The 27,209-nt window shown below is 41.9% G+C and overlaps 1 protein-coding gene across 2 annotated transcripts in view; it reads left to right on the forward strand.

The window, feature by feature from the left end:
• Nucleotides 1-5,871: 5,871 nt before the first annotated feature.
• The window catches only part of LOC146445120 (ephrin type-B receptor 5), a 64,670-nt gene continuing 43,332 nt past the window's right edge, over nt 5,872-27,209 (forward strand). Inside the window, exons 1-2 of one of the 2 annotated variants that reach the window (XM_085067807.1) lie at nt 5,872-6,017; nt 24,530-24,748. In XM_085067807.1, coding sequence (XP_084923933.1) covers nt 24,655-24,748 — 94 coding nt within the window. In that variant the 5' untranslated portion in view covers nt 5,872-6,017; nt 24,530-24,654. Of the gene's footprint in view, nt 6,018-6,085; nt 6,503-24,529; nt 24,749-27,209 lie in introns of those variants that run through there. The other variant, XM_085067796.1, reaches the window with a different exon arrangement.

A 27,209-nucleotide genomic window follows, 5' to 3' on the forward strand; every position in this document is an offset into this window, starting at 1 on the left:
CGTTCTTTTTCTCTTGGAAAGAAAATAAATCATTTTATTCCCAACTAAATTTGTAGTTCTCCTTTCCTAGTCATTCTTCAGCCAAGAGCTAAATGAAAAAAGCAGTCATTTATGCAACCCCTTGCTGCAAGTTTGAGCAGGCTCACAGACCTTTACTGATGGATCTGGACATAGGGTGGCACCAGCTACCCTCTCTGGCAGCCAAAAAGAAAAATGCTGTGGGTACCTTACGTTCTCTCCCAGAACCTCAGCTCCATTCCTTGCAGCTTCCTGAGGGTGTGGAGCCTTCACCTCTCTGCCTTTTAATGCCAGTAACTTAATGTCCTTATTTTTCTGCTGGACTTCCAAGAATAAGTTGTATGTTATGTGATCTTTTCAGCAGGGCAATTTTGCTTAAATCCCAGGGCACTTAGGAAGTGCAACTTCCCTTTCCATCTACGTAACTGTTAGTCCATTTTTTCCACTAGAGCATAAGCATGCGACAGAAAACAGAGCTTTTTGGAATCTTCTGCAGCTTTCTGGAGTCATTCTTCAGATGAGCAACAGTCACCCAAATCTAGCACAGGTCTCCTTTAAGTATGGAATACTTCCAAACACTCATATAGAAGCAACAAAACAGTAGGATAATTACAATTTATTTGAGCCCCTCTTCCTTCCAAGTCAAACAGACAATACTGAAAAAAAATACAGTGGTACTTTGTGTTATTCCAGGAGGAGTTCGCAGTTTCTGGTTTTCACAAGCAGAAATTAGAAATTTCATGCTTGGTCAAGAACTTTGGTTGCAGCACACATCCAAAGGAAATGAGTGAAGCTTGGAACATGGATCAACATGGATCAGCAAATAGAAAGCATGAATGTATCAGTATATCTTTTAGAAAGGTATTGGAGTTGTGAACTTGAGTGTTTTGCAATCTCCTCCCTATTCTATAAAGCACCTGAGACTAACCTTGTCTAAGGAGTTCATAGAACTTTAATAATAACATATAAAAGATAAATACACATCTCTTTCACTGCACATTTCTGTTCCTGGGCCATTGCTGTAGGGCTCACGAATTTTATTTCTTCCCCCTCTGGCAGCTTCAGAAACCCTGTCGCGTCTCATGTCCCAGTAAGCAAAAAATTAATTTACAAGGTCTGGGCATTCAGGTAAAACCTAGTAGCAATATTGAACTTACACAGCTGGATTGCAGGTCTGCACAGAATTGACTAAAGAGTGTCCAGTCCCAGCATGGAACTAGGCTTAGTGTAAAACCAGTCGTGGATTCCCAGGCAGCTACTTCTCTTTTTAAAGCTCCCCAAATCCTGGTCCACAGCATAAATGACTGTTTTTCTTTCTGGGAAAATAGACATTTAGATTGCAGCTCCAGTGAACTGGCACAAGTCTAGCTGTTTTCTTCGCCTTTGAGACTGTCGTGAAAATTTGCAACTGGCCTGTGCGAACTGAGGAGAGAGGTTAGGATGCAAAGCACAGAATTACAATGGGCAGATGTTAATTCACGTGCATGAGGCATCCCAGCCAAATTGGGGCAACCTGAATGTGGTTTTACACACAATTCTTATACCCTTCAAACATTCAGGTACTACATGATTTGACTAATCACTTACACCCACACTACTGATTATTAATAACAGTAAATCTCTGCAAAGCACCTGCATTTTTGCAGAATTCTTACTGCTTATCTGTTGATCCAGACATCCCTGGAGTCAGTCTTCCTATAATTACTTGATCTGATGCCAGAAGATGCTGGGAAGATGTGGTCTAGGATGCTGCTCCTATGTTGGTTGTCAAAGTCCATATTTCCAAGACTAGGTCATCCTTTAGTTTCTTTTACTTAAGCAGGAACAATACCAACTTCAATAAAATTTCACAGCTTTGTGGCAACACAGTGTACAGTGTTAACTAATATATATAAACAAAATAATTACACTGTCACACAATAAGTATTGGTTGATATAATAGTCAAGGAAGATAATATTAATAACAACTGATACACACACTTAATGAAAATAATAATTAAAAATACAGCTGGTTGAATAGTCAGCTAATGTAGATTGGGATTTTTCTCCTCTCTGGCATTTATTTCCATTAAAGCTTATCAAGTAAAGCTCTGAGAAGAAGTGAAGGATGGCAGAGAAGGAACAAAGCAGAGAACAAGTCTGGTATGTAAACAGAAACACACTGCTTGTTTCAAGGGAGAACTGAGATCCAGAAGCCTTCTTGCTTGTAGAAAATTACATTATTTATAAAGATTAAAAAAAAATTAGAAAGCATGACTGTATACTAATGGTTACCAAGAGCCAGCGTGGAGACTGTAAAGGTGCAGGGTCTGGTTTTTCACACTCCATATTGAGCTGCCCTTCAGTCTTTTTGCACTTCTGTGATTCCCCAAATTATCTTCAGTTATCTCTTATGAATTTTCTGTAAGCTTCTTCTCTTTCTATGCCAGGCTTTCTTAGGGAGAAAATACCTTTTTACTTCACCAAACACACCAACAAAGCAACAAGGCTTTGGATATACAGAAGGATATTATAAGGTTTTAGTTTACTGATCTGTATGATTATTTTTCAGAAGTCTGTGAAGGAAAATGTGCTATTTCAGACACTTGCAGTGATAAATCTGCCCTTGAAAAAATCGTCTTGAAGATTTTATCCACTAAATAGTTCTGCTTCAAAACTGCTTGTCAAACATGTCCTCTCATGTATAAATAGTACCCTTCTTATTCTTTCCTCTGCCTGCTATTCTATTTGCTGTTCCCAGCTCCTCCCTTTCTTCTTCACATCCTTTCTTTCCTTGTCTGTCTTTTATAGTCGCTCTGTGTGTATCTTGCTTTCTCTACCTCTGTCTCCCACCTCTCTCACTCTAACCCTCCTTTTTCTCTCCTTTTTCTTTGAAACTCTATTCCCCTTGTCTTAGCCTCACCCCTCCCTTTTATCCTCCTCAGCTATTCTCTCATGGGTGGTTTTCTTCTCTTTGGTTTGTGTGGTCTGCCCTGCACATTCCAATTCTTTTCTCTTCAAGACCTAACACGTTTCACACAGTGAGGAGAGTATTTGAGAAATGAATTATGCTTTGCTGCTTTGACCATTGTTTTAATAACTGCAACTTTAAATATTACGAGATCTGTTTGTGTGTCTGGACATTTGAAACTCTATTGCATAGAATCACATGTCTATAAAATGAATGTCTGTCTGTGTAATTCGGAGCATATAATTGTCTTTATCAGTGTCTCCAAGCTTTCTTGATCACGTACCACTCTTGGTAAAAGGCTTTACCATACACCCCTGTTATGCATGTATTTACTTATTTATAAATTATGTACTACTGAAGTTCTAGTATTTTTGTCCTGCACCTTATTGGGTTGCCTTGCACACCCCCTTGGGGTGCATGCATCCCACTTTGGAGATCACAGCTCTGTATCATGAAAGTCATCACTGTTGCTTGAGATATGCTGGTTTTGTCACATTTAAGATTGTCCTGAAAATCTGGTCCATCCGTGGTAGTTTGGGATTGAGAGCTTTTTCTTCTCTGTTTCTGTCATGTCGGCTGGGATTGTTTACATATTGAGAGGGCTGTGAGAGGGTGTGATAATTTGCTTAGCAGAGGGAGAGTTCAGAAACTGGATTTTTTTTTTTAAGATACAAATTCTGCAGCATTGCAAAATGCTGCAACACTGAAGGAAGAACATTTAAACACTGAGGTAAAATTAATCCCTCATAAAAGATTGACTGTCAGCTCGCCTTTCACCAGGTGAGGTTTTAAAGAGGGTTTGAATGTTGCATGTGCACGCGTGCACAGGAACTTTTCCCAGACTTCCCCATTCAGTGTAGCAGTTCGCTCATGCTTGGCTTTCATTCCACAAGAAGGAGGAGGAGGAGGTTTTGGGGGGAATATTCCGTTACCATAAAGGGGAGGAAGTGTTTCTGCAGCTATTGAACAAAGCAGCTAGTTAACCTCTTTCCCGACCCCGGTGCAATGGTACAGTCCCACTGCTCCTTTCTAGGGGCCAGATGCTCCTCATAGTAGTAAAACGAGGAAGAAAGGAAAACATATATGCAAAAATTTACTACCCAACTGAGTAAGGACCAGATTCCAGGAGGAGCTCAATACCTGCAATTTCTCCTAAAGTAAATTTCTTTTAGAATCAGATTGGGGGGGAGGGAGAGGGAGGGAAGTTGGAAGGAAAGAGGTCTGTTGTAATTGGTGTCTAGAAACCCCCACAGAGAGGATTAAGAAAGAAACTATGCTGTCTGGAAAGAAGTAGGTATTTGTGTTACTCTGCATATATACAGAACTGCTAGAAAGGGCTGCACTCTGTGGAAACTAGCCCTAGCTTTTTGTACACTGAGATGTGTCACTGTCTGCTGGTGGTACCTCTTTTAAGCAGAACTTTATTCTGTGTGCTTTTTCCTTTTGCACGTGTACCTGTGTCTTATGTGGAAGCGAATCACATTCGCTTTCTGTTGTGTGTATTGTGAAGCTCATACTTCAAACCAAAGGAAGTTACTTTGGCAGCACAAGCCCAAAACTCTGCTCTGTGTTATCACAAAGGTATTTATGAATTGTCAGGCACTGAGTTTTGATACCTTTTCCATTCAGTCCTAATGCACACTGTGTTTACACCGTAGCTCACTGCAGCCTCCCTCATGTTCTGCCACTCAGCTATGTAACTCACTGAATGGCAGGAATGAGCAGAGGGTTATGCTGTGTGCCTCATCCTCTACCATTTCTCTGTATTCAGCCCAGTGGCATTTGCAGAATGAGTAGGCAGACTCTTGTTCTTGCACTAGCAGGAAACAGGAGACACACAGAAAGATTCAAGAAAGATGCTTCCAGTCCTTTGTTTCCACATTGGAAACCAAGGGTCTCTGGAAGAACTAAGGAACCCTGTTTGATTCACTCAGATGATTGAGGTTTGTCAGTACCTAGATTTAAGGAAGCACCTTGCCTCTGTGACATTTCACAGAATCACAGAATGGGTCAGGTTGGAAGGGATCACAGGAGGGGTCATCTGGTCCAACTTCCCTGCTCAAGCAGGCTCATCCTAGAGCACATGTCACAGGATTGCCTACAGATGGTTCTCAAATGTTTCCAGTGAGAGAGACCCCACAGCCTCTCTGGGAAATGTGCTCCAGTGCTTGATCACCCGCACAGTAAAGTAGGTCTTCTTCATGTTCAGGTGGAACTTCCTGTGATTCAGTTTCTGCCCATTGCCTCTTGTCCTAGTCTTGGCACCACGAGCAGAGCCTGGCTCCATCCTCCTGAGATCTTCTGTGTAGATACTGATAGATATTGATGAGGTCCCCTCTCAGACATCTCTTCTTGGAGCTGAACAAGCCCAACTGCCTCAGCCTTCCCTCATAAGAGAGATGCTCCAGTCCATTAACAATCTTTGTAGCCATTGGCTGGACCTGCTCCAGGAGCTCCATGTCTCTGCTGGACTGAGGAGCCCAGAACTGGACACAGCACTCCAGATGTGCCTCACCAGGGCTGAGTGGAGAGGAAACCTTTGGAGGTGGAGTACAAGCAAGCACAGATGCACCAGCGTTAGGATGGGTTATGCAGAACAACAGGAGACGCCGCACATGGATTTCAACAACGTCAAGAGAGACTGACCAAGGATCAGTCCTGTACAGCCACACTGTCCTTCCTGACAGGGGCAGGGGCTGCGGCAGAGGTTGGGGCAGGTACAACTGTAGCCACGTTCGGGATCCCCAGGGAGCGGGCGGCGAGGGAAGACCCTTTGGAAAATCCCCCTCAGGAAGAGGCAGGGTAGGGGAAGCGGGAGGGGGCCCGGCAGCACAGGCAGGGATCGCGGAGGGAAGCCGGTGCCGCCCAGCGACCCGCCCAGCCGAGCGGCTCCGAGGGGAGGCTGCCTGCGGCCGGGGGAGCCGGCGGGGCGTGCAGGATGGCGATGGCCGCGGAAGTGACAGCAGTGGCTGCAGCCGCCTCCGAGTGCGGGATCTCGCAGCGCCCCCACCCCCGTTTGCCGTCGCTGGGCCTCCGCGAAGGAAAGCAGGTCGGGGGGGCGGAGAGAGAATGGAGGAGGGGCACGGCGAAGAAGGGAGGGAGGGAGGGACGGGGGAGAGAAAGGGAGAGGGAGAGAGGAGCCCGGAGAAAGGGACAAGGCAGATCCTGGGAAGCGAGAGGAAGAGAGACTCCTGCAGGAGGGGGAACCTGGGCGGGGAGAGGACATTCCCAGCGAAGGGCCCGGAGGGGAGCGCAAGGATCGGGACCGCTCGCAAGCATCCGACTTGTTGAAAGCCGTCGAGCGAGGCCAGAAGCTGTGCCCGGGGCCAGGGGACAAAGCGGCGGCGTGCGCGGAGCCAGAGGGAGCTGCGCTGGCCCGCCGGGATGGTGCAACTCGCGCCGTGAAAATGCTCTTTGTCCAACTTTTCTGACGCCGGGAGGCCGGGCGGCACGGCTCTAGCGGGAAGGGCTGCTCCGAACACGGCTCGAGTAATGCTGGGAAGTGGAGGGGGTGTTGCTGGAGTCCTGCACAAGGTACCGTGGCGAGGGCGGGCATTGTGAGTGCGGCCGGAGCAGCGGGTCTGTGCCGTCCGGGGGAGGGCGGGCACGGAACACGCGAGGACTACTTCGGAAGGGGTTAAAACTCCTCGGGTCATTTTTTTCCGCCTTTCCCGGTGGATGCTGTTCAAAGGCTGCGTTGCTGGGACTGTGCCCCTAGCGCAGCGCTGCTGTCAGGTGCCGGCTGTGGGCAGATGTGGGCGATCGGGTCACGGCCTCTCCGCTCACGGTATCACCATCACACCCTGACCCTTGCCACACGGCCGTGCTGCGTTTGCTCTGCGCCCACGAGCGGTGTTTCCCCTCTTTCTAGCCCCGTGAGGAGCCACAGGGCAATGCTGCCTTTGAAGTGTGTGAAGTAGGGTTTGGTGGATGCTGCTGTCGATCCCGATGCTCGTGGAAGCACACAGGGGGGCTGGGTGGCCTCGGCTGTGGGTAGGGTTGCTCAGCACTCCTGTGGGGGACAGATGGCTGTATGAGTGCTTGTGGCAGAGAAAAGCCATGTTAGGCTATTTTTCAAGATGATGCAAGTTACTACTACTCAAGCTAAATAAATCTGTGAATGTGGGAGGGGCTGTTGTTATGGGTAATTTTAATTTTGCCTTTTGCGGGATCCACTGAGATGATTTCACTTACTCTGAAGTTTCTCTTGCTATTACCACACTCATTTGGTCGGGGAGGAGAGTCAGTATCACCTGCCTTTCCTACAAGTTCCAGGAATCGGAGAGTAAAGATGGGGAAGCAAATCTCCCAAGGGGCATCCTGCACTAGCAGTGATACCGAGTCATGCTGATTACAGGATGAAAGGGAGTGAGAGGGCAAATGGAAACAACAAAGTCAAGAAGAGTGGCTGCCACCAGACAGATCTGTTAAAGAGAGACAAATCTGTAGCCTCGGATGGGATGAAGGAGGAGGCTTCCTTTTGCTTTGTTTTATATAGGTTCTATTCAGAAATGTAGAACTGGATGTGGGTGCACCTCTTGTTTACTCACAGTGATCCACCTGCCCTAAGTCATTAATACAAGGTTTATTGGCTATTTTTAGGCATTTTTTCATTCCCAGTTTGAAATAATTCTAATGCTGATGTTCGTTTGGGAGAAGGAAATGAAAAGATTGTCCATAATCTAATAATCCTTCTATTTTGATGCTACCCCATCTCATTGCAGAAAAAAAAATCTGTTTCTCTCTAGAAGTTCTTCCCTACATTCAACACCTTGCACTACGTCAGTTTTCTTTGCTAATGTATTGGCAAGCTTCAGATAACTGCACATAATTGCATCCTTCCCTTTACTGCCTTTTGCATGTATCGTCTCTTAGCCAAATTGCATGTGCAGTTTTTAATTCCTTGACTGGTGTGCCCCTCTAGCCACTTAGCATTTTTTCCTGTTTTCTGAATTCTCTCCTATTTGACTTTCTGGCACTTGTACTGAGGTGGTCAGAATTGATGACATGGCCATGTGTTTTGGTACTTGGAAATACCATTACTTTGGGGCACTGGAAGTTGCATGGATTAGGATTGTATCTCGTTCTAATTTAATCATTGAAACCCTACAGAAAGACATGCTCTCTTGCATTGTTCTGGGGTTCTCAGCTCTTCCGAGCTGTTATCTGTGGCAAGAACAGCTTAGGTTATGGAGACTTTTTGGAGGCAGTTGGGGAAGAGATGTCTATTCTCTTTTCTCTTGCCCAAGGCTGCTACTGTCTTCGCCTTCTGTATTTTACTTGGAGGCTGACCAATGGCACAGTGTAAATCCTTTTTGGGGGGAAGGCAGCTGGTGCCTCCAAGGAGGCAGCTGCTTATTTGCCAGCATGCTCCCATAGGCTGCCAGCAGATGTGTCTGACAAGGGAGCTGATCCCCCAGTCCCCTGAGAATGGTCTTCTTTATGCCTGTTCATATTCACTGTGTACATCCCTCTTTGTGCCCAGGTGCAAATGTCTGCCCCTTCCCTCTGATAGTGCATGTGCCATATGCAGAGAATCATGTAAGAGATGAGTGTATTTTCTCCTCCCTTATCTTGTGTGCCTCCAATTAAGGTAGTGTTGTTTTTTTTGTCAGCTCTTATTCCCTGGATTGTTAGAAGATTTATGCATGCTTTTCCTCTGGTTCAGGAGTGCTCCTCTCTCCAGATCTGCTCTCCCTAAACCCTTCATTTCCCTGTATTTCGTGAGTTATCCCTCAGCAGTCCCTGTGTGGAGGGTTATCCTGAAGTCCCTACAGATTAGTGCAGAGTTCTTTTGGACCACACTTAAAGTTGCACAATATGTTTTTATTTCTCATTGCTGTGGCCATATTGCATATGTTTACTACACACATAAACAATAGAAGGTGGAAGAAGTACAAATTGGTGTAGATGGCCAAGCTAGAGCTTTATAATGTCGTTCAGACACCAAACAAGAGGGCAGAATCTCCCAAAAAGGGTGCTATCATGAAGAAGTGTTTATTAAGAATATTCCATATTGGCTGGTCTTGGTCATAAACATGTGATGATTTTTTTCAAAAAGCTCAAAGCCTTATTTATGTGAAAAGCTGATTAAAAAGGTTTAGGGGGAAACTAATGAGCCCCTATAATATTGTCATTATTTTGTTGGGTTTTTCCCTTAAATCTGATTTAATATTACATTACTATTATATCTTACTGTTTAAAAAAAAAAAATTGTTAGTAACTTTTGTATCATCTTACAGAAATTCAGGTAATGTACTTCTTTCAGCTACTGACTCCAGTCATTCAGCAGTTTTCCAACACATTACAACCTTATAATTTAACTTCTGTCTGTTAAATCGTGAGCTGGATGTCGCTCTTCTCTCCATATTTGCTCTCTTTGGCAACCATGAAGTGTCATGGGCTTCAGGGGTGTACACAAGTGTAACACAGGTGTATTTTGTAAATAGTTCTGTAGATGTTGTACGATGGCAAACTAGCTCTCGGTGCTGCCAACTGTGCTACGTAAACAGACCAAAAGGATAATTTTTATCCAAAAGGATAAAAACCTCCTTAATTGCTGATGTCAGCCACGGCTGACATCACATGTCGAACAGCCACATGTCGAACATGTGAACAGCAAGTCTGAGTAAGAAAAAGCCATTTCATGTTGCTACTCTTCTCACACTTGATTTATGCAAGGGGTTTGAAAATTAACAAAGAACTACACTAGTACTTCCTTCTCAGAGGTGTGTGTTGTGCTTTCAAGAAATATTCCTCTGCCACCAGAAATAGAATTTTATTGGAAGTGTACTGTTAATATATGTTGTGTTTAAAAAAATCCAATTTAAATGTGTGTACTTTTTGGAGATCCTGGCACATTATTTTGTACTGAAGGCACTGCCTTGCCTCTTAAAAGTCACCATGGAGCAAGCTGATGCTTCTGTCACAGAGGTCCTACTTGAAGATCATTCTTGAGACCACTTCTGATGAAAGCTCTTCTGGTCACTGGTTTCAATTTTCCATGCCTCCAGAGGCCCCTGTGCATTCTGCTGCTCTGGCCTGCTTGTCAAGAAGATTTTTGTTCAAAGGTTTCACATGCACACCCCCACTCCCATATGCACGCGCGTGTGCGCATGTCCGTGTGTGCACACAGCTACGGGCACAGAGCGGAAAAAAGAGCTGTCCTGGGAGCAGGGAAGATGCTGGATACTACAAGAACACAGCCTATCCAGCCTGAAAACTTCAGTCTTACTTATGGAAGCTGAATCCTTAAGGTCTTGATTCACCTTAGGATGGAAATTCTCGCCAGCCCAGACCTGCACATTGAAACATACATGACTTCATTTTCAGGCAGGCTTTTTTTTTCCCTGTCTCCTTAAGCTTGCCAAGTAAATGATTCCTCTGCTGATTCTGCAGTTTCCAAGTGCAGTTTTTTGCTCTGTGCCATGTCTCTGGAAAATATCCAACGTGTCTAAATCATGTAATTAAACCCTAGAAGCTAAAGACTGAGAACTACTGACTCTTTGTAACATATTTCTGTTTTAGCATACTGATGTTTCTCCAAGTTACTGTAAAGCTTTCAAAGCTCCCTAAATGATCTGATCTCTCTCCCACTTACTGCAAAACACTCACATGATATGAATCTGTTTGGCCCAGCTGACCACTTCAGAGGCAGTGTGTAGGATACAGACGCCTGTGTGGAAGCCTTTAGCATCAGGCTTACCACAGGTTCTCTCAGATCCTGAGGATGTCTACAAATGGAAGCATGGTTCCTTGGCAGAACTCTCTTATCTTCCTGACTGTTCTCTAAGAAGAGGGTGGGATGTCACAAGAGGGACAATATTGCAGAAATTTCTGGGCAGGTTTTGAATAATTTCGATTTGGAAATTCAAACTGGACTGTTTCTATGATTGTTTGAATTTCCAAATGTTAAGTTTCACTCACAGCTAGGATCAACTTCATTCCAGTACACAGAATTTGGAATGCTTTCTGCACCAGGAAGATGTTTAAAATTACCCCTTCTTGGGTTTGAGCCAGGAAGAAGCTGCTGGAAGCACAGCTGGATTGGGATGCGTGCCTACAGTTGTCTCCCAGATGGTCCCTTCCCTTCCTAATGTCAGTAGGCTTTCAGCTGGTGCCAGCAGCAATGGGAATGCAAATATGTACTGACATTTTCATTTTTCAGTGAGTTTACTAATCCCGTTTGGTGCATGTGTTGTCCATAAAGGGGCTACCACATCAACAGTTACCACTGCCATCACTATGGTATCCAGAATGGAATAGGTCTCTTGAGGAATGTTTGTTTCATTGCTAGCACAGGGAGAATCTTAGTGGCCCTCTCCTCTTCCAGATATAAGCATGTTACAAATATGTAAAGGTACAGTACAACATGATGTGAGAACAAATTCTGGAGACCTGAGTATAAATCAGCAGTCTGTTAAAATCCAGGAGATAGATAGAGGCTTGACAGAGGGAATTTTCTCAGTTTGCACGTGCCTTGTTCTGCTGGGACATGTATGTGGAGTCAGATGCTGAAGAGTAATTAGTCTTCATTTTGAGCCTCACTGTAGCTACCTTTTTGCTTGGGGCCCCAGGCTGAGCACCAGAAAGACATTTGGTGAAATAACGTAATGGGAATGATGCATGACTTGTGCTCCTTGTTTCAGTCAAAAGTCCTCCTAACTCTGACTGCAGGAGTCGTGTTGACAGCAGTGTGTTTCTCATGGATAATTTTACCAGTCTTGAATTAGAAGTGGCTCTGGGTGGTCTCAAGAGAGCTGCACGTTCTTGCAAGAACTTAGGACGTCTTGAGGTAGAAGGTGGAGGGCCATGAGGGGAGGGCCAGAGAAGGCCAGGAAGTGGGTTGGAGCTTCTGTGAAGACAGGCTGAGACAGCTGGGTTTGTTCAGACTGGAGAAGACTCTGGAGAGACATTATTGTGGCCTTTCATTACCTCAAGCAGATATAAGAGAGCTGGAGAGGGACTTTTGACAAGGGCATGAAGCAATAGGACATCTGGGAAAGAGTTTAAACTGATGGAGGGTTGGTTTAGGGGAAGGAATTCTTTACTCAGAGAGTGGTGAGGCACTGGAACAGGTTGCCTGGAGAAGCTGTGGATGCCCAGACATCTGTGGAAGTGTTCAAGGTCACACTGGATGGGGCTTGAAGCAGTCTGCTCTAGTGGAAGGTGTCCCTGCCCATGGCAGGGCGATCAGAACTGAGTGATCTTTAAGGTCCCCTCCAACCCAAACCATTCTGTAATTCTGCTATTCTGTGAAATTAGTGACTAGATCCCTGTCAACTGTGAAGAATAGTTTAAAAAATTTTCTCCTGAATAGATTCTTTTGATTATGTGTAATGGGTTACCCCTGAAAAAGTGTGTGTGATGACAGAGTGTAAAGAAAACAAATCAATCTTTGGAAACAGAGTAAAAATAAAAAATGTTCAATTCTTTAGAAGAATTAAGCTAAAACAAATGTTACTCTGTCCGATAAATTAACACCTACTGGACGACCCTAATTGAAAGGATCAGAATAGGCTCATTGAATAGCTGTATATTTCCTGCTTCACTTGGCTGCTAGTCACTGTGTCTAATAGTGTTGTAAAGAGTTGTGTGTATAGAAATCCAAGGGGGAAGGGGGAACTTGCCCTAAGCCCTCACAAAATTCTTTTAAAATTAGGTTTTAGAAGATTTAAAAAACAAAAATGCTTCGCTTTCCCTTCCTCCATCCAGATGATAGCAGATCACCCTGCTGCTGTTTTCTACTTTTCTTTTTTTTTTTTTTTTTTTTCCTGCGTCTCTGAATCTGTGGTGTTCAAATTGTACAGTCCCTGACTGTGACTTCTCTGCCACAGCACTGATGAGCTGGGAGCTCAGTGAAGAGCAACAGAAGTGATTAGGTGACTATAGGGAATTTTTAAAATGCTATTAGAAAGAACTAGCTCACTGATGAGTGAAAAGGGTTTGCTCTGGAGTAGCTAGAGTACCTGGGAGACTACTGATGGGATCCTAGGCAATGTGCTGGCCAAAGTAAAAGTGCCAGCTCAAATTGTCCAAAGTAGATGGGTTTGCGTTCAGTATTAACCTGTGGTTTCTTCCAGCAAAGGTCCACATAGATTGTAGAAAGTCATGGAAGCCCTATTGCTAAAGACATTTAAAAATATGACTAGGAAAGCTTAAAGAAATATACAGACAAAAATCCTGCAGTTGACCGGGGACTTTAGGTCAGATGTTGTCTAAATAAAGGTGCCCATCCCCCTTGTTTTATTTCTATTATTATAGTCTCATCAACAGCTGGGGGAGGGACTACCTTCCTGACAGAACATGGATCTTGGATCTGCTGTGTTACAACCAAGACTGGTTGATATCCAAGGAAAGGAAGTAGTGTATTGTACTCACTAAATTTTTAATGCAATCCTATGGTTTTGAGGTTGGAGGTGGATGTAACAAGAGCAGTGAGCCCCAGCATCCACACTGAAATATAAATAAGCCTTTGAGACACTGAGGAGGCAGGATGAACTCTGAGATTTATGTGTTGTTGCTTTCATCTCTGGCACGAAAAATAATACAAACATGCATTAGAAAAAGATGCTGTGAGCCTGAAATATCTTCCTACCGTAACCTGCTTGGCCTTCCCCTTTCCTCTTAAGACTATTTCTGTTCTGCTGAAGTATTAGTGGCACATAATGTTCCCATTTCCTGAGGGTGGAAACATCGAACTGGAAATGCAGGATGGAGGAGGAGGGAAGGACCTGAGAAAAAAATTGGCTGCTCTTCAGGCTCTGCTAGTGGCAAGTTCATATTTTTGGTGGAGCTTTCTAACCCACTTCAGCTACACATGGGCTCCTTGTGATGCTTCACTGAACTCAGGTAATTGTTCCAAGCAGTCATGCCCATTCAGATCATCTCTTCTTTGCACCTTCATCTCACTTCTTTTCTTCAAGCTACCATTTCTGCTTCATTTTTCTCTCAATTGTCTTGTACATGACAGCAAATTTTGGGCAACCCAATTCCCAAAATCAAAGTGAAGACCTGGTCGAAGTCTTTAAACAGCATGAATCATTACTGTTGTAGTATAAATAAATATCTAGATACTGACAAAAGTTAAAAGAAACTTAGTGTTAAAGACAAGTGAGATGCTTCTGAAGTTCAACAGGACCCCTGTAGTGTCTGTCCTAGTTGCTCAGTTCAGTCATTTTAACAATGAGACCAACGCACTAAGAGGAAAGGCAGCTGAGTCTGAATCAGAATTCTGGATTTTGAGACTGGAACTGAAGACAGCAAACTGGAAAAACCATCTGTTTTCTCAAAGTCTTTCCAGAATAAGTTCTAGGTCTCATAGCTCCTTCCTCTGTGTTCTTGAGAGATTGCTGCCAAGGTAAGTCCCTAGTTGCTTGTTACTGCACAGTGCAGTCACACCTGCTGCAGAAATGGCTGTGGACAGACTTTAGTAAGTGTTGGTGAGCAGTTCTCAGACTATGACCAGGGCAGTGCAGGGTTGTTTTGTAGTGTTTTAGTGCATAAAGTGAAGGGGAGACTCAAACTGATGGTGGAACAGACAGAATTCCCATTTAGGCAAACAGTGGCCATAAAAGAAAGAAAACTGGTAGAGCTCTTCTCTGAGCCATTTTGTTCCTCCCTCAGAGCTTCCTAGTTTTGTGCATCTATTTCCACATCAAACGCTGTAATTTATGTGCTGGAGCTAAAGCTTGTCTACTGTACAGCCTGTTGGTGCAGTCAGCAAAACATAAGGGAATCAGCTTGACTGAAGATAATTTTTATTTATTCCCACTGCCATTTGGGGAATATGTTACATTACAGACCTCTGCTGGGGCAACATTATGAGCTCAAAAACTGGTATTTGCAATTTTGTGAGGGTATAACAAGATGGAAGCTACCTGGTAATCAACTGCAGGGAGTGAAGCTGGGAGAGTAGGTTTGGACAGCAAGGTCAAGGCAGTGAACAAGTCAGTGAAGCGATCTTGCCTCAGTGCTTTTCTGCCTTGTTGTTTTACAAAGAAGCATTCTTGCTTCTCTTAACAGGAATAAAAACAGTGATGATAAATAATGCTAGTAATTAAATAGTTTTAAAAGTAGCCTCTATCTGCAAATGCATGAAGCCAACAATTTGTGAACCAAGCTCTATGACAGCCCAAGGCTGTGAAACTGATTAAAATGGAAAAAAGTAGTTTTAATTAACCCTTAAATTATGAAGCACATTCTCTGAAAACCCAAGCTGCCTCATTGAAGCCAGAAAGGAGGTTAATGAAAAGAGCTGCACTTAAATTAAGATGCTTTAATATTATTAGTTCTTTCTATAATCTGTTTTGAAATGACAGTTTCTCTCATGGAATGAAAGGCAATTTCAAAATGATGGGAATTCCCATAGAAGAGGAACATTATCTTTTAGCTGGCTGTCAGTGCTGCCACTATATCCCAATAGACAACAGAACCTTGGATACTGTGAATACGAATAACATGCATTTTCTGCTTATGCTAAATATTTCTCACTATAAAACCCTCATGAAGTTGAAAGCAAAATTAGATATGAAGACAGTAAGCATATTTTTGCAAAAAATGAAGTTCTTTACTGCAGCTGAAGAAAATATTAATCCTTACTAAAGGATTTTGCAAACTGGTCCACAATGCACCGTTTAAGAAAAGTATTTTCAGCTTGTTCTTTTTTTCCCCCTCCATTTTATCTTTTGAGTGTTTGTGCATAGATCTTGGTTCGTATATTTCTAGTCCTGCCATGTAAGGCTGCATTCTTAAGTCACAATGGGAAAGAGCATTAGTATGAAACATCCCTATTCTTAGACTGATTCATATCTTAGTTTTGCAAGCCACTCTCACTTTTCCCCCTGCTCAACCCTTCAGGCCCTTGATTTCTTTTCCAGCATCCTGAGAGTGCCTATAAGGCTATTTTGCAGCTCTGTGTTTGGTTGTCTGTGCAGATTTGCAGATGCATTTGCAGACTTGGTCAGCAAATGTCAAGTTTATTTTTCTGATTTGTGGTGTTGCCTGTCTGGCCATGGCAAACACTGTGCTTGGCTTCTTTATCACTTTCCACCCATCAGCATTCAGAACTTGGCATATAATAACTTTAATTTCACTTGGGGAAAAAAAAAAAGCCTGATCAGCATTGCTGAGTAGACAAGAACATCATTTTAGGGACTTTTTTTTTACGTCACTGTCATGGTTTAACCCCAGCTGGCAGCTAAGCAGCACACAGCTGCTTGCTTACCCCCTACCCTCCCACCCCTCAGTGGGATGGGAAGGAGATTCGGAAAAAAGTAAAAGACATGAGTTGGGATAAGAACAGTAAGAACAGTTTAATAATTGAAATAAAATAATAATAATGGTGGTGATGGTGATGATGATGGTGATGGTGACGATGATGATGATGAAAAGGAAAGAGAGAGAGAGGAATAAAACCCAAGGAAAACAGGTGATGCACAGTACAGTCGCTCACCACCCACTGATGGATGCCCAGCACATCCCTGACCAGTGATCAGCAGATCCTGGCCACCTCCCCTCTGTTTATATACTGAGTGTGACATTCCATAGTATGGAATATCTCTTCAGCCTGTTCGGGTCGGCTGTTCCTGGCCATGCTCCCTCCCAGTTTCTTGTCCATCTCCTCACTGACAGAGCATGGGAAATTGAAAAGTTCTTGATTTAGAGTAAGCTCTACTTAGCAACAACTAAAACATCTGTGTTATTAAGAGTATTCTCGTACTGAATCCAAAATGCAGCACTGTGCCAGCTCCTAAAAAGAAATTTAACTCTATCCCAGCCAAAACCAGTACACATCCTTTGTTTAATTACCATTTGTGAAAATGTTTCATTTTCCTTCCATTATTAAATGCCAAAAGAGCATGCATCTTTTTCCTTGTTTTTTCAAACTTGTTCTATCATAAAATTTTAGTGCATTTTGGGGTGTTTGTTTAAACTTAGTTATTGCCAGTTGTACTAGAGAAGGAAGCGTCAATTTTCAAAGAGTTTTTACTACCACAGATTATTTTCACCTAGAAGTTAATAATGTGGTGATCTTCATAGATACCTAAGTCTAGTACTCTAAACTTAAAATTCTATGCTTAGAAGTTTGGAAATACAGCATTTTACACAGTGCTTGACAAAGGTTTGCTGCTGTGCCCTAGAGTTTGTGGATTGCATATCTGTTTCCCCTGTGAAGCCTTATGTCTTCCTTTTGTACAGATGAAAGTATGATTGTCAAAGATGAATCATACTTGAAATTGATAACATCATGTTTATTTCCACATAACTAAAAGTGCAATGATCTGTGTACAGTTATGCTGGGAAGTATCCTGAGAAATTAGAGTAAAATCAATAACAGGACATACCCAGTGGATACAGTTGTCATCTTCTCTTTCCATCAAAGAAGATAAATATGATTGACAGCTGCTAATTCTTTTTCTCCCTGTTTGCGCAGTCTCATTTATTTACTGTATGAAAATTCAAGGGAGTACTTTCTGTATCACTTCAATTCCTGTATTTTTTAGGACAGTTTCTATCAGGCAAGTTATGGATAACATACAAAACAATTAATTGCTTCACATTTTTCTTTCTATAATGTTGTTAATATTTTAGAACCAGGATTGTGCTTCTAGGTGAGAATGTTACAAACTTGAATATAATTGCCAATATTTGAAAACTGCTCAAATCACTATAAAAATTGCCAGTGAAGTCAAATTTTGTGAGGTGGGAAGAGATTTTTTTCAAGAACTTAGTTGTGTTTAATATGTATGTATTTCAGGTACCGAATAGGTGGGAGAAAGAATTTGTGTCTTGAATAGGAATATTTATTTAAATTGCTGTAATTTGAAGACATCAGTGTCCATCTTTGTTAGGCATAGCAAAACATGATGTGGAGGCATTAGGAGAGTCTGCAGAAACACAGGGTAGCTGTGAATGAGTTTTGCTTAGGAAGAAAGACTAGAGTGACAAGCTAAGCTGTGAGGCTACCCCAGCCAAGTATGTGTCATTGCAGAGAAGAGAGATTTAAGGGAAAGCACTGTAGTTATCTAAAGAGATGCTAACGTGGCCACCTGTGTGGGCTGGGAGATCTCGCAGAGGCTCGGAATCTCCCCAGATACCTTCAGGCTGCACCTAGGGAGGTGTCGGGAGAGAGCTGTTCAGCTGGCCGTAGCTCCCTTTTTTAATTAGCACAGATCTTAGTTACCTAGTGAAGATGATTCAGCTCAGCTCACTGAGTGTAGAGGTCATTTGAGTGATTATGCTTCTAATTTGGGCACCCTATTCGAGCCTCAAGGGTTTAATAAAAATTCATGAAAATAAGCGTCTCTTTCTTCCCTTTAAGAGCTAGGGAAGTTCTTCATTTGGGTCCCACTAGGAAATGTATAATCAGAGCATGGAAGATCAGCTTTAAACCTCCTGGTGTTTCCATGGTAAACAAGGAAATAAATGCCTTTCTTTGGAGAACATTCAGAATCAGCTTTTGGATCATCATTGTAAACTGAAGGGATCCCAAGAGACAGACACGGCTCTATCCAGATAATCTGTAGGAAGAAAATGATCAAGCCAGCTAGAAGAAATATTTTATGAAGTATGCTCTTGAGGAAGAATTCTTTTAAACTTAGCTATACATTTCATCTAGAGCATTTCTCTCAAAATTGAATTAATAAACTGAACAGACTGTAAAAAATCCACAAGGCTTTTTTTTGACAAATTCCACTCTCAGATAATTTCAAAGTACTTTGGAGTCATTAAAAATAATCTCAATTAGTAACAGAGGATAAAAGGATATACAGCAACTATCAAAATGAACTATTTATTTAATTAATCATTTTTCATGTGCCCCGGTAATAGAATTTTTTGAAGAAAACACATTGACTCCATGACATTAAAACCCCGAGCGATAAATTATGCGTTGCTGTCCCCCCATTCACTTCCTGTTTGGGGCGTAGAAAGATTGCTATGAATAGCAGTTATTGTAATTATTGTCTAAGGAAGAAGGTAGGCAGTATTATGTCATGCTCACAGAGTTGGACAGGCACTGAGTGACAGATTTTCACAATGGCATTGTGAGATTTATCCCAGTGAGATGCGTGACCATGGCTGTGAGGGCATCCCAGTGGCAAAGGAGCAATTTTAGTAGGGCAGAATTGGGGACAGCGAAGGGGAGGGAGGCCTCTGCTTGATGTGTAACACTATCATGATTCCTTGTTTATCATGAATGAGAAGTATTAATTTCACTCTTTGTACTCTGCCTAAATGTGATGAATCAGTGTGCAGCACAAATTAATTGGAATGGTAGTTTATTGACTCTCCCAGATGTTGTGCTCATTTATCTTTTTAATGGCTCTTGCTGAGAGATAATATTAAGCTGATATGAGTCACAGAGCAAAATGTGCAAGGGGAAAGATTGTGCTTGCAAAGGTACAGCATTTTCTCTGCCCTGAAGAACTTTAGAGGTAGATTTATTTTGCATCTAGATCCTTTGTGTGAAGAAAAACTATGACAAATACAGGGAAAATCTATGGAATCAAGTATAGCAGAGGGAAGTTATACACATATAATGATTTCTACTGTGAAATAAGCCTAGAGGAGTCAGTTAACAATGAACGAGGAAGAAGCATTGTTCCAGTGGGAGGAAACAAGATGATTTGGAAAAGTTCTTGGAACAGTTAAGAATTGAACGCATAAAAAAATTGGCACTGTTAGGATTTCAGCTTCTATTAGTAGAACAGTTTAAAATACATAAAAATACTTTGTTGCGTGAGGATAGGTATCTTTCCAAATCTGTTCCAAGTTCAAAACAGGGATTGGATGAATTCCTAAAGAGATACTAAAGGCAATGGATTGGAGGATATTCTCTGGTAACCTTTGTTTTATATCTGTGGATACTGGCAGAAGAGTAGGGAAGTGGATCACATAGAGGCCAAGCTTACATTTCATCTCCACCCAGCACCTCTTCCTGGCACTGGAAACACAGAGAAGACTTGGCTTAGGTGGACATTGATCTGCTTCTTTGTTTTCTTGTGTGTTGAAATGTAGAACTCAAAGGAACAGCTCCATTCCATTAATGGAGAGGAAGAACCTGTCAAGTCCTCATCTTTTCTCCAGAAGGCTTGTGCAGTACCTGAACAATCCTAGCTTTTTACTTAATCCTAAATGCATGCCTGAATTCCTCCCATGGAAGCCAGACAGATGCATGGTTCAGATTAATGTTTAATGCTATTTGATGTCAGGATCTGCAGGTGGTATCTGTCAGAGGCTCACTGCATTACTTTCTGAACTGTGATACACATTTTCTGTGTAGTAAGCTAGAACATGCTTCAGTGAAGGTCTCTCTGAAGTTTTACAGTTAGCGTCAAAAGGCTTAGAAAATGAGGGGTTTTGTTGAAAGCTTAGGTCCAGAAGAGCCTGTGGCCAGCACAGAATTAACACAGTTTATCCAGTTGTCACTGCACTTGATCAGTCTCAGAGTGCCATGCAAACCCCAGAAGAAAAAAAATTCCATTCTAAGGAGACCCCGAGGTTTGTCATGGGCATGAGCAGTTCCATCAAGACTCCAGACATAAACCATTGGGGTACTCTAAAATAAGTGACTACACAAACCTAGGAGCAAACCTGCTTACTTTCTAAGAAAACCATATGCACTAATGGAAAAGAATTTTGAATTAATGCTGACCTGTTTAGCATCACTGGTGCCCTATGGCTCTTCAGGTGTCATCACTGACGGTGCTCGAACTTTGAGGGAATCCTTTATTTGCATAAAGAAGCTGCTGCATGAAACACTTTGCCACAGCTTAGATACAGCATGGGCACACAGCAGCCCTTTTTGTGACAGAAATCTCACAAGCACAGGGCTGTACTACTGTCAGTTTTTTTAGCACATGTGGGAGCACTATCACCATCTCCTCTGTTGCACTGAGTATCATTTGCCTGGAGATTGTACTGAAGTGTTCCCACTTTAAGATTGAGTTCAGAAAAAGTGAGAAGTTACAGCATCGGTCCTGTCTGGTGAGAAGAAACAGGACTTAAACAGTGCCAGTCAAGCCAGGCATGCTGCTTCCCATTCAAGGCTTTCCAACTGAAACGGTTTGTGTTTTCAGTCTTGGGGAGAAGAAGCTTTGAGGTACTGGACAAGAGCTGCCTCTCTTCTGTTGAGATAGACAACAGAAGACAGCAAAGGAGATTGTGACTATATATAAGGAAGAAAAAAATCCCCAGTAAAATTTTTTAAAAAATACCTAGTTCAACACTGCTACAGATGCCCAAAAAAGCTGAGGAATCTCCATCCTTGGTGATGTTCAAAACTGGCTTTGACAAGCTTCCCAAAGAACTCTTCTCTCTGGTTTTTCAGCTAAGAAACCAGGATTCTTGAAAATGCTGGTGATGATTGTATTCTAACTGGAATCTCGAAAATAAATTTTGGTAATCTGGGTGCTGCAGTGATGGTGCCAAAGTAAGCAGTCATATTTGCTTTGGTGAATAATGAATGGAGATAACCCAGAAAATTCCATCTGCCATCTCTTGGAGCTTGGTATTACAGCAAAACTAATATGGGGCTGACTAATATATAAGTTTCATAGAAAGTTGAATCATTAAAAGACATTTGGACCTTCAGGAGCTGTCATGCCTTTTAGATGCTTTATGCTTTTCAGGACTTCCAAGGAGATGGAGATCATTCCACTAGCTAAGGAAATACATGCCTAAGAATGGGTTAAATCTTTTATGGAAAGGGTGGCATAAGAGGACTGATAGCTGGTACACGAGTGGCAACTCCATGTAGTTGGAGGAGAGAGAAATGAGAAAGGATATTTAAGGAAGTTTATCAAAGGATCCTGTGCAAGGAAGATGAATTACTTTGCAGTTGGATTTGGAGGAGAATGGGGAGTAGTGGATTCCATAGCAAGGAGACGTAATCTTGCTGAAAGCAGTTTTGGAAGAAGCACCTAGCTGAGAAGGCCATGGAAAGGTGCTTGTGTGGACAAGAGAAGAGGGTGGTTTAAAAGTTGGGATGGTTTGAGGTTTCTGTTTACGTAGTTTGGTGTAGGGGAGAAGTAGTAGGAGAACTGAAGGATGAAAGATGAGCGTCTTTGGGTGTAGTCAGATTGTGTACACATCAAATGCTAGGGGGAAAGGCAGGGCAGTGGTTAGCAATTTAGGGGCTTGGTACTCTTTAATTCACAGAGGCTAGTGCTTCCCTCCTACTCTCCCTTAAATGCTTCCATAATGTTCTCTCTATCCTGCATTGTGGAGTAAGCATTTTTCATTGAGGTGTGGAAGAGGCAGAATAAAAATTAAAAAAAGAAAAAAAAATAAAAAGCAGATTTACCTTTTTTAGCTAGTAAATCTTCCAGCCAGCTTTGTGATTTAGCCACAGTTTATTTCAGGGGAAAATAATTACCAGTCTAATCCAGACAAAGACTGTATGATTTCGCATGAAGAGCAGTGTAACTTTGGTGGGATACAGGATCAACCAGGATAAGGCAAACAGATGTTGTAAGAGAGATGTGCAGGTCAGGAGGGCAGTAGAACAATTGGTTTCCTTGGAGACAGAAATTGTTTTGTATCTGGTTTTGTGTATGACGGTTTTTATTTATATCTGTTTTGTGGTAATTTCAATGCTTTGGCCTGAGATCCAGCAGCCAAAGCATATTTAGGTTCTGTTTTCTGCTCTGTCACTTATAAGTTATGTGACATGTGAAAATCTGAATTGTGAACTGTTTTCAAACCTTCTGCAAATGAATGAAGTCCCAGTGACTGAAATTAAAGTTTCCTTCAGTTTGTTTGGACTCTGTTTCTGCAATTATTTGCCTTCAATATGAATGTTTTAAAGTCCCCATCTTTTAGGACTTTACTGGCCTAATAAAAAACTTTTAGATATTTTAATATTGTAGATTGACTGGCAGTACAAATGGTGAGTAGTTATATCTCCATGTACGGCTGTCTTTCAGGCTTGATTTTGGTGTACCCAGTCTCAGATTTGGTGGCTTAGACAGCAGTCCTCAGACCCATTCAGGAGAACACTGCTGTGTGCTTGGATAGTTCTTTCTATCCAAGAAGGACTTGCTGGTCATTCACCAAGAAATTTTCTCCTTTTTACTGTTGCATCCAGTGGTGTTTTTATCCTGTGATATGTCGTGTTGCATACATGCTTCATAAACTAATAAGCAATACCTGCATTATTATTTTATACCATCCTCACATTTGATCTTCCTTTTTCCTCAGTAATACTTAACAGATTTTATTTTTCTCTTTCCTTGAAAGTCATGAATCAAAGTTTTTGCTTCTTGCTGTGATCCCTTTACTCTCCTTACCTTTTAGTGATGCCCAGAGTGTCTTTGGTTCGTCTGTCCTGGGTGCTCTAGGTTCTCACTGGGGGCAGCAGAATAGAGAACTGTTCAATCCTGTCCAGTGTTCCTCTGCCTCTCCAGTAAAGCAAATCTAATTGCACTCCACTGCCTTTTCGCATATTTGCCAGGCTGCTTTTTTCTCTGCAATGCCCAACCTGCTCAAATCCCCTATTGCAAGGTTTTCAGAAAATTGCGCAGAGGCTGCCCCTTTTAATTAAAACTCTTCCCTCTCCTCTTTCAGCCAAGTTATTGAGCCATTTCTGTATATTGCCTGAGACATTTTTCTTTCTTCTTAGCTACGCTTCACTGTCTCACTGAAGACGTTGGAGTGTTTTCAATGCTCTGCTCAAAGAGCACCTGAAGAAACAAAACATACTGGCTTTTTGCATGCAACCTACATACTACTGTGATATTTCTCTGGTAGGCTGAGAATTGGACAGATGGAGCTAGAATTACCTTGCTTGGCAAAATTGTTATGCTGTATTGATCTAATGCAATGCTGGATTAGGCTACATGCTGCTCCCTTACTGTAAGATAAGCCTTTATGACAGGTTCTTAATGGTGGTAGTGGAGTTTTGTTTGGATTTTTTCCCACTTAAGATAATAAACTTGGACTTGTGTGCTTTTTCTGGCTGTAATGCAGGCTCCCTATTTGACCTTAAATATCACAACGTTTGCTTCCTCACGTACAACATATCAATGGAAAAAATACTATCCAATTTAGTAGTGTTGTGCAGTCATATGCTTAAAGGGACAAATGCCTGCATCTGAAACGCAGTTATAAGTGTGTCAGCTGTGCAGATTTGTGTTGGCAAAAACTCTCCTGTCATGGCTACTGCCCTGAAAAGGCAAAGTGTAAATTACAAGACAGAATTTGAGAAGCTTACAGCGGAAATGGAATGGACACCTTCCAAGAGACGTTGCCAACCATGCAAAAAGAATCAGGACTTCAGTAATAGTACAGCCATACTGTGGTACGGATTAACATTGATTTGGGAACCACACTGTCACTGATGCTGTGAAAATCCCAAAATCTGTGTGTACTGGCAGTGCTCAAAACACGTGTGACTGATTGAAGTCTTGAGGGGTGGGTGTATGGTAAATGCTGGGTCTGTGCTACTCCTTTTCACCTGTATCTTGGAAGCAGTAAAGGATGGGATGGGTGTATAAAACTGTCAGTTTCGTGTCAGTGTGACCTGATTTCTGTTTCTTCCTTCTGTTTTTTCTTAAACAGTATTTCTCTGTGAAGGCCTCTGTGCTTTAATTTGGGACGATATTGAAACACTCCAAGAAATCTCTGACCATTTCAAGGGAGTGGTGTGTGTTTGTTGAAGATGGTGGTATTTACAGAGAATCCTCATGGATTCTAATGCTGGCATCAGTGCAAGAAGAGTGTCGGGAATGGGTTGGCTCTGGATGGTCTTCTTCTTTCGTCTAGTCACCTCACTAGAAGGTAAGTGCAGATGTTTTGTAACAACAAAGTTTTCCGTAGAGGTTAAAAAAAAGAAAAGTGTGCTCTCCAGTGTGCTTGTATCCTAGTCCAGATGAGCACTGAGCACGTCTTTCTGTTTGATGGTTAATCACTATCTTTTGGGGTTTAAAAAGTTATTAGTATTGTTTCTGGTGGGAAATGCAAACCCTTTTATGAAGGACTATTAGTCAACATTACTACTAACTATTTCAGAAGTGACTGCCTCAAATAATAGATTTTTTCCTTCAGGAATAAGGTCTTTGTTTATACTTTGCATGCATTTGGTTCTTATGTTCCTGTTCTTGCACCATATTTGCTTTGTGAAATGATCTCTGGACGTTTATAGTGTTCTAGAAGACAGCACCCAGTGGGCTGAGATCAAGAGTCTTTGTCTCACATCTGAAAATCTCGCCTCAAGTGATAGATACGGGGAGAATGCTTTGCATTAACAAGAAAAGTCAGTTTACATTCAGCCAGCAGAGAGAGGAGGGAGAGAGCAGTGAAGGCAGGGTAGGGAAAAGGTAGGCAGGGGAAAAGAGGTGCCAAGAAAATGGTAGAAGAAAGAATAGATGATAGAAGGGAGGGCGATGAGAGCAGGAGATAAGATGAGAGCTATGGGAGGGAGTTAGAGAAGGGCAGAGGTACTGTAAACAGTCCCCTTGTTTGTTCCAAGAATATCCTTGCAGCTACATGTGCTCAATGAACTGTACTGCTTTGTGATGAATGTTCATCTCTAGCATTTCTGAAAGCCTCTGAAAAAGGAGAGGAGGGAGAGATGAAATCAAAGGAAAGCAAGGAAAGGCCTAGAAGAAAGGAAGGGAGAATAGTGTGAGATCTAATAAAAAGAGGAAAGCTTGTTAAAGCATCCCTTCTCTTAATAGGAGGGGAATGCAGTGTGTGTGGGAAGTTCAGAGACTAAATAAATGGTGTGAGATTGTAATACAAATTCCTAAATCTCTGAAATTCTGTGAATAACTGATTTTTAAATTGTATTACAAATTGGTATGTAATTCCTTGTATAACTGGTAGAGAAACTGAGATAGAAAAGGGGGGGGAAATGTCAATTCTCTCTGCAAATATGAAGGAACTGAGTGATGCCTGTACAAATGAACACTTTTTAATTCCATGCTCACTCCTGTAAGTTTGCAGAGATAAAAGAGTTTAGAAAGCACTGTGTGAAAGAGTTTCACAGATTACATAGTTAAACTGCCTGGATTAAAACAGGACAGTAAAATTCTGCCTATGGAGATGAAACAGTAAAGGTGCCCATGAGCCAAACTTCAACTCTCAATTGAGAGTCAGGGCAGTCAGCATCTTCATTGTGACTGTACTGCATGGTCCTAAGTTTGCACTCCAAAGCTGATTTGCATCTCAGAGGTGAGTATTTTTGTTGTGGTCAAAAGTCAAAGAAAAATTATATGGTAAGGGAGGAAAGTCTGATGATAACTATGTAGAAAGCTTTGCTGTAGTGCAGAGTTGTCCATAAGGAAGAAAAAAGGCCCATGGCTTGTTTGTTGACTCATTATTATATGTAGCAGAAACTTGAAATTCAGGTTTCAGATTTAAGTTGAAAAATATAGGGAATATCCAGTGTGGCTTTTATACTTTGTAGAGTTTCTTAGAAGTTTTAGATGGTGTCTAAAATATATCTCAACTCTAACTGAAGAGAGTTGATTGAGTGGGAAAATCAATCAAGGTAATTTTTCTTCCTAGCGTTTCTCAGACATTTGAGTTAGATCTAAAGTCTGAATGTAAATCACATTTATTCTCAAACTAAATGTTGTCAAAACTTTGTTTGAAATTTTCTAAACCTTACTTATTAAGAAAAGAGGCAGAAGCTGTAGAGAGGGGAAGAGAAGTAGTCAGAATATTCAAACCATCTTTATATGCATTATGAAGAGAGCAAATGCTTCTTAGGCAGAATGCCTCTCAGATATAAAGAAGGCAGCATGCTTTTACAGGACCTAATGGGACTTTAAACTCCTTCATGACTCAGAAGTAAAGAGTTCTTGTAAGCAATTGAAAGTGTTTTTGTTGGTGTTGGTTTTAATGTATAAAAAGGAATCATTAGGCTGAATTTATTCGATAGAGCTCTAGTATTTGGATGCACTGATTTCACTAGGAATGAGCATGTCTGTGCAAAGTTTTCCAGACATGATTTTTACACTAAAAAAAAGTCTGAATGGAAACCTGAGGAAAGACTGCTTTGCAAACAGAAGACATTTGTAGACTCATAACTTTAGTTTTATAAAAGGAAACCCAATGGCACAAAAGTTTTCATGAAGATTATACTTCTCAGTGGTTTTTTGGCTCTGCAAGAATTTTTGAGGATTTGGTTTTGAGAGCATTATTTTTGAGCTACATGCTGGGTGAAGTAATGGATTTTTTCCTTTTCTCAAAGCCACAAGAAGAAATACAATCGTCTCATTTCTTTGAAAGTCTA

Source organism: Lichenostomus cassidix, chromosome 1 (genome assembly GCF_008360975.1).
Source record: "Lichenostomus cassidix isolate B80296 chromosome 1, HeHo_3.0, whole genome shotgun sequence".
NCBI lineage: Eukaryota > Metazoa > Chordata > Aves > Passeriformes > Meliphagidae > Lichenostomus > Lichenostomus cassidix.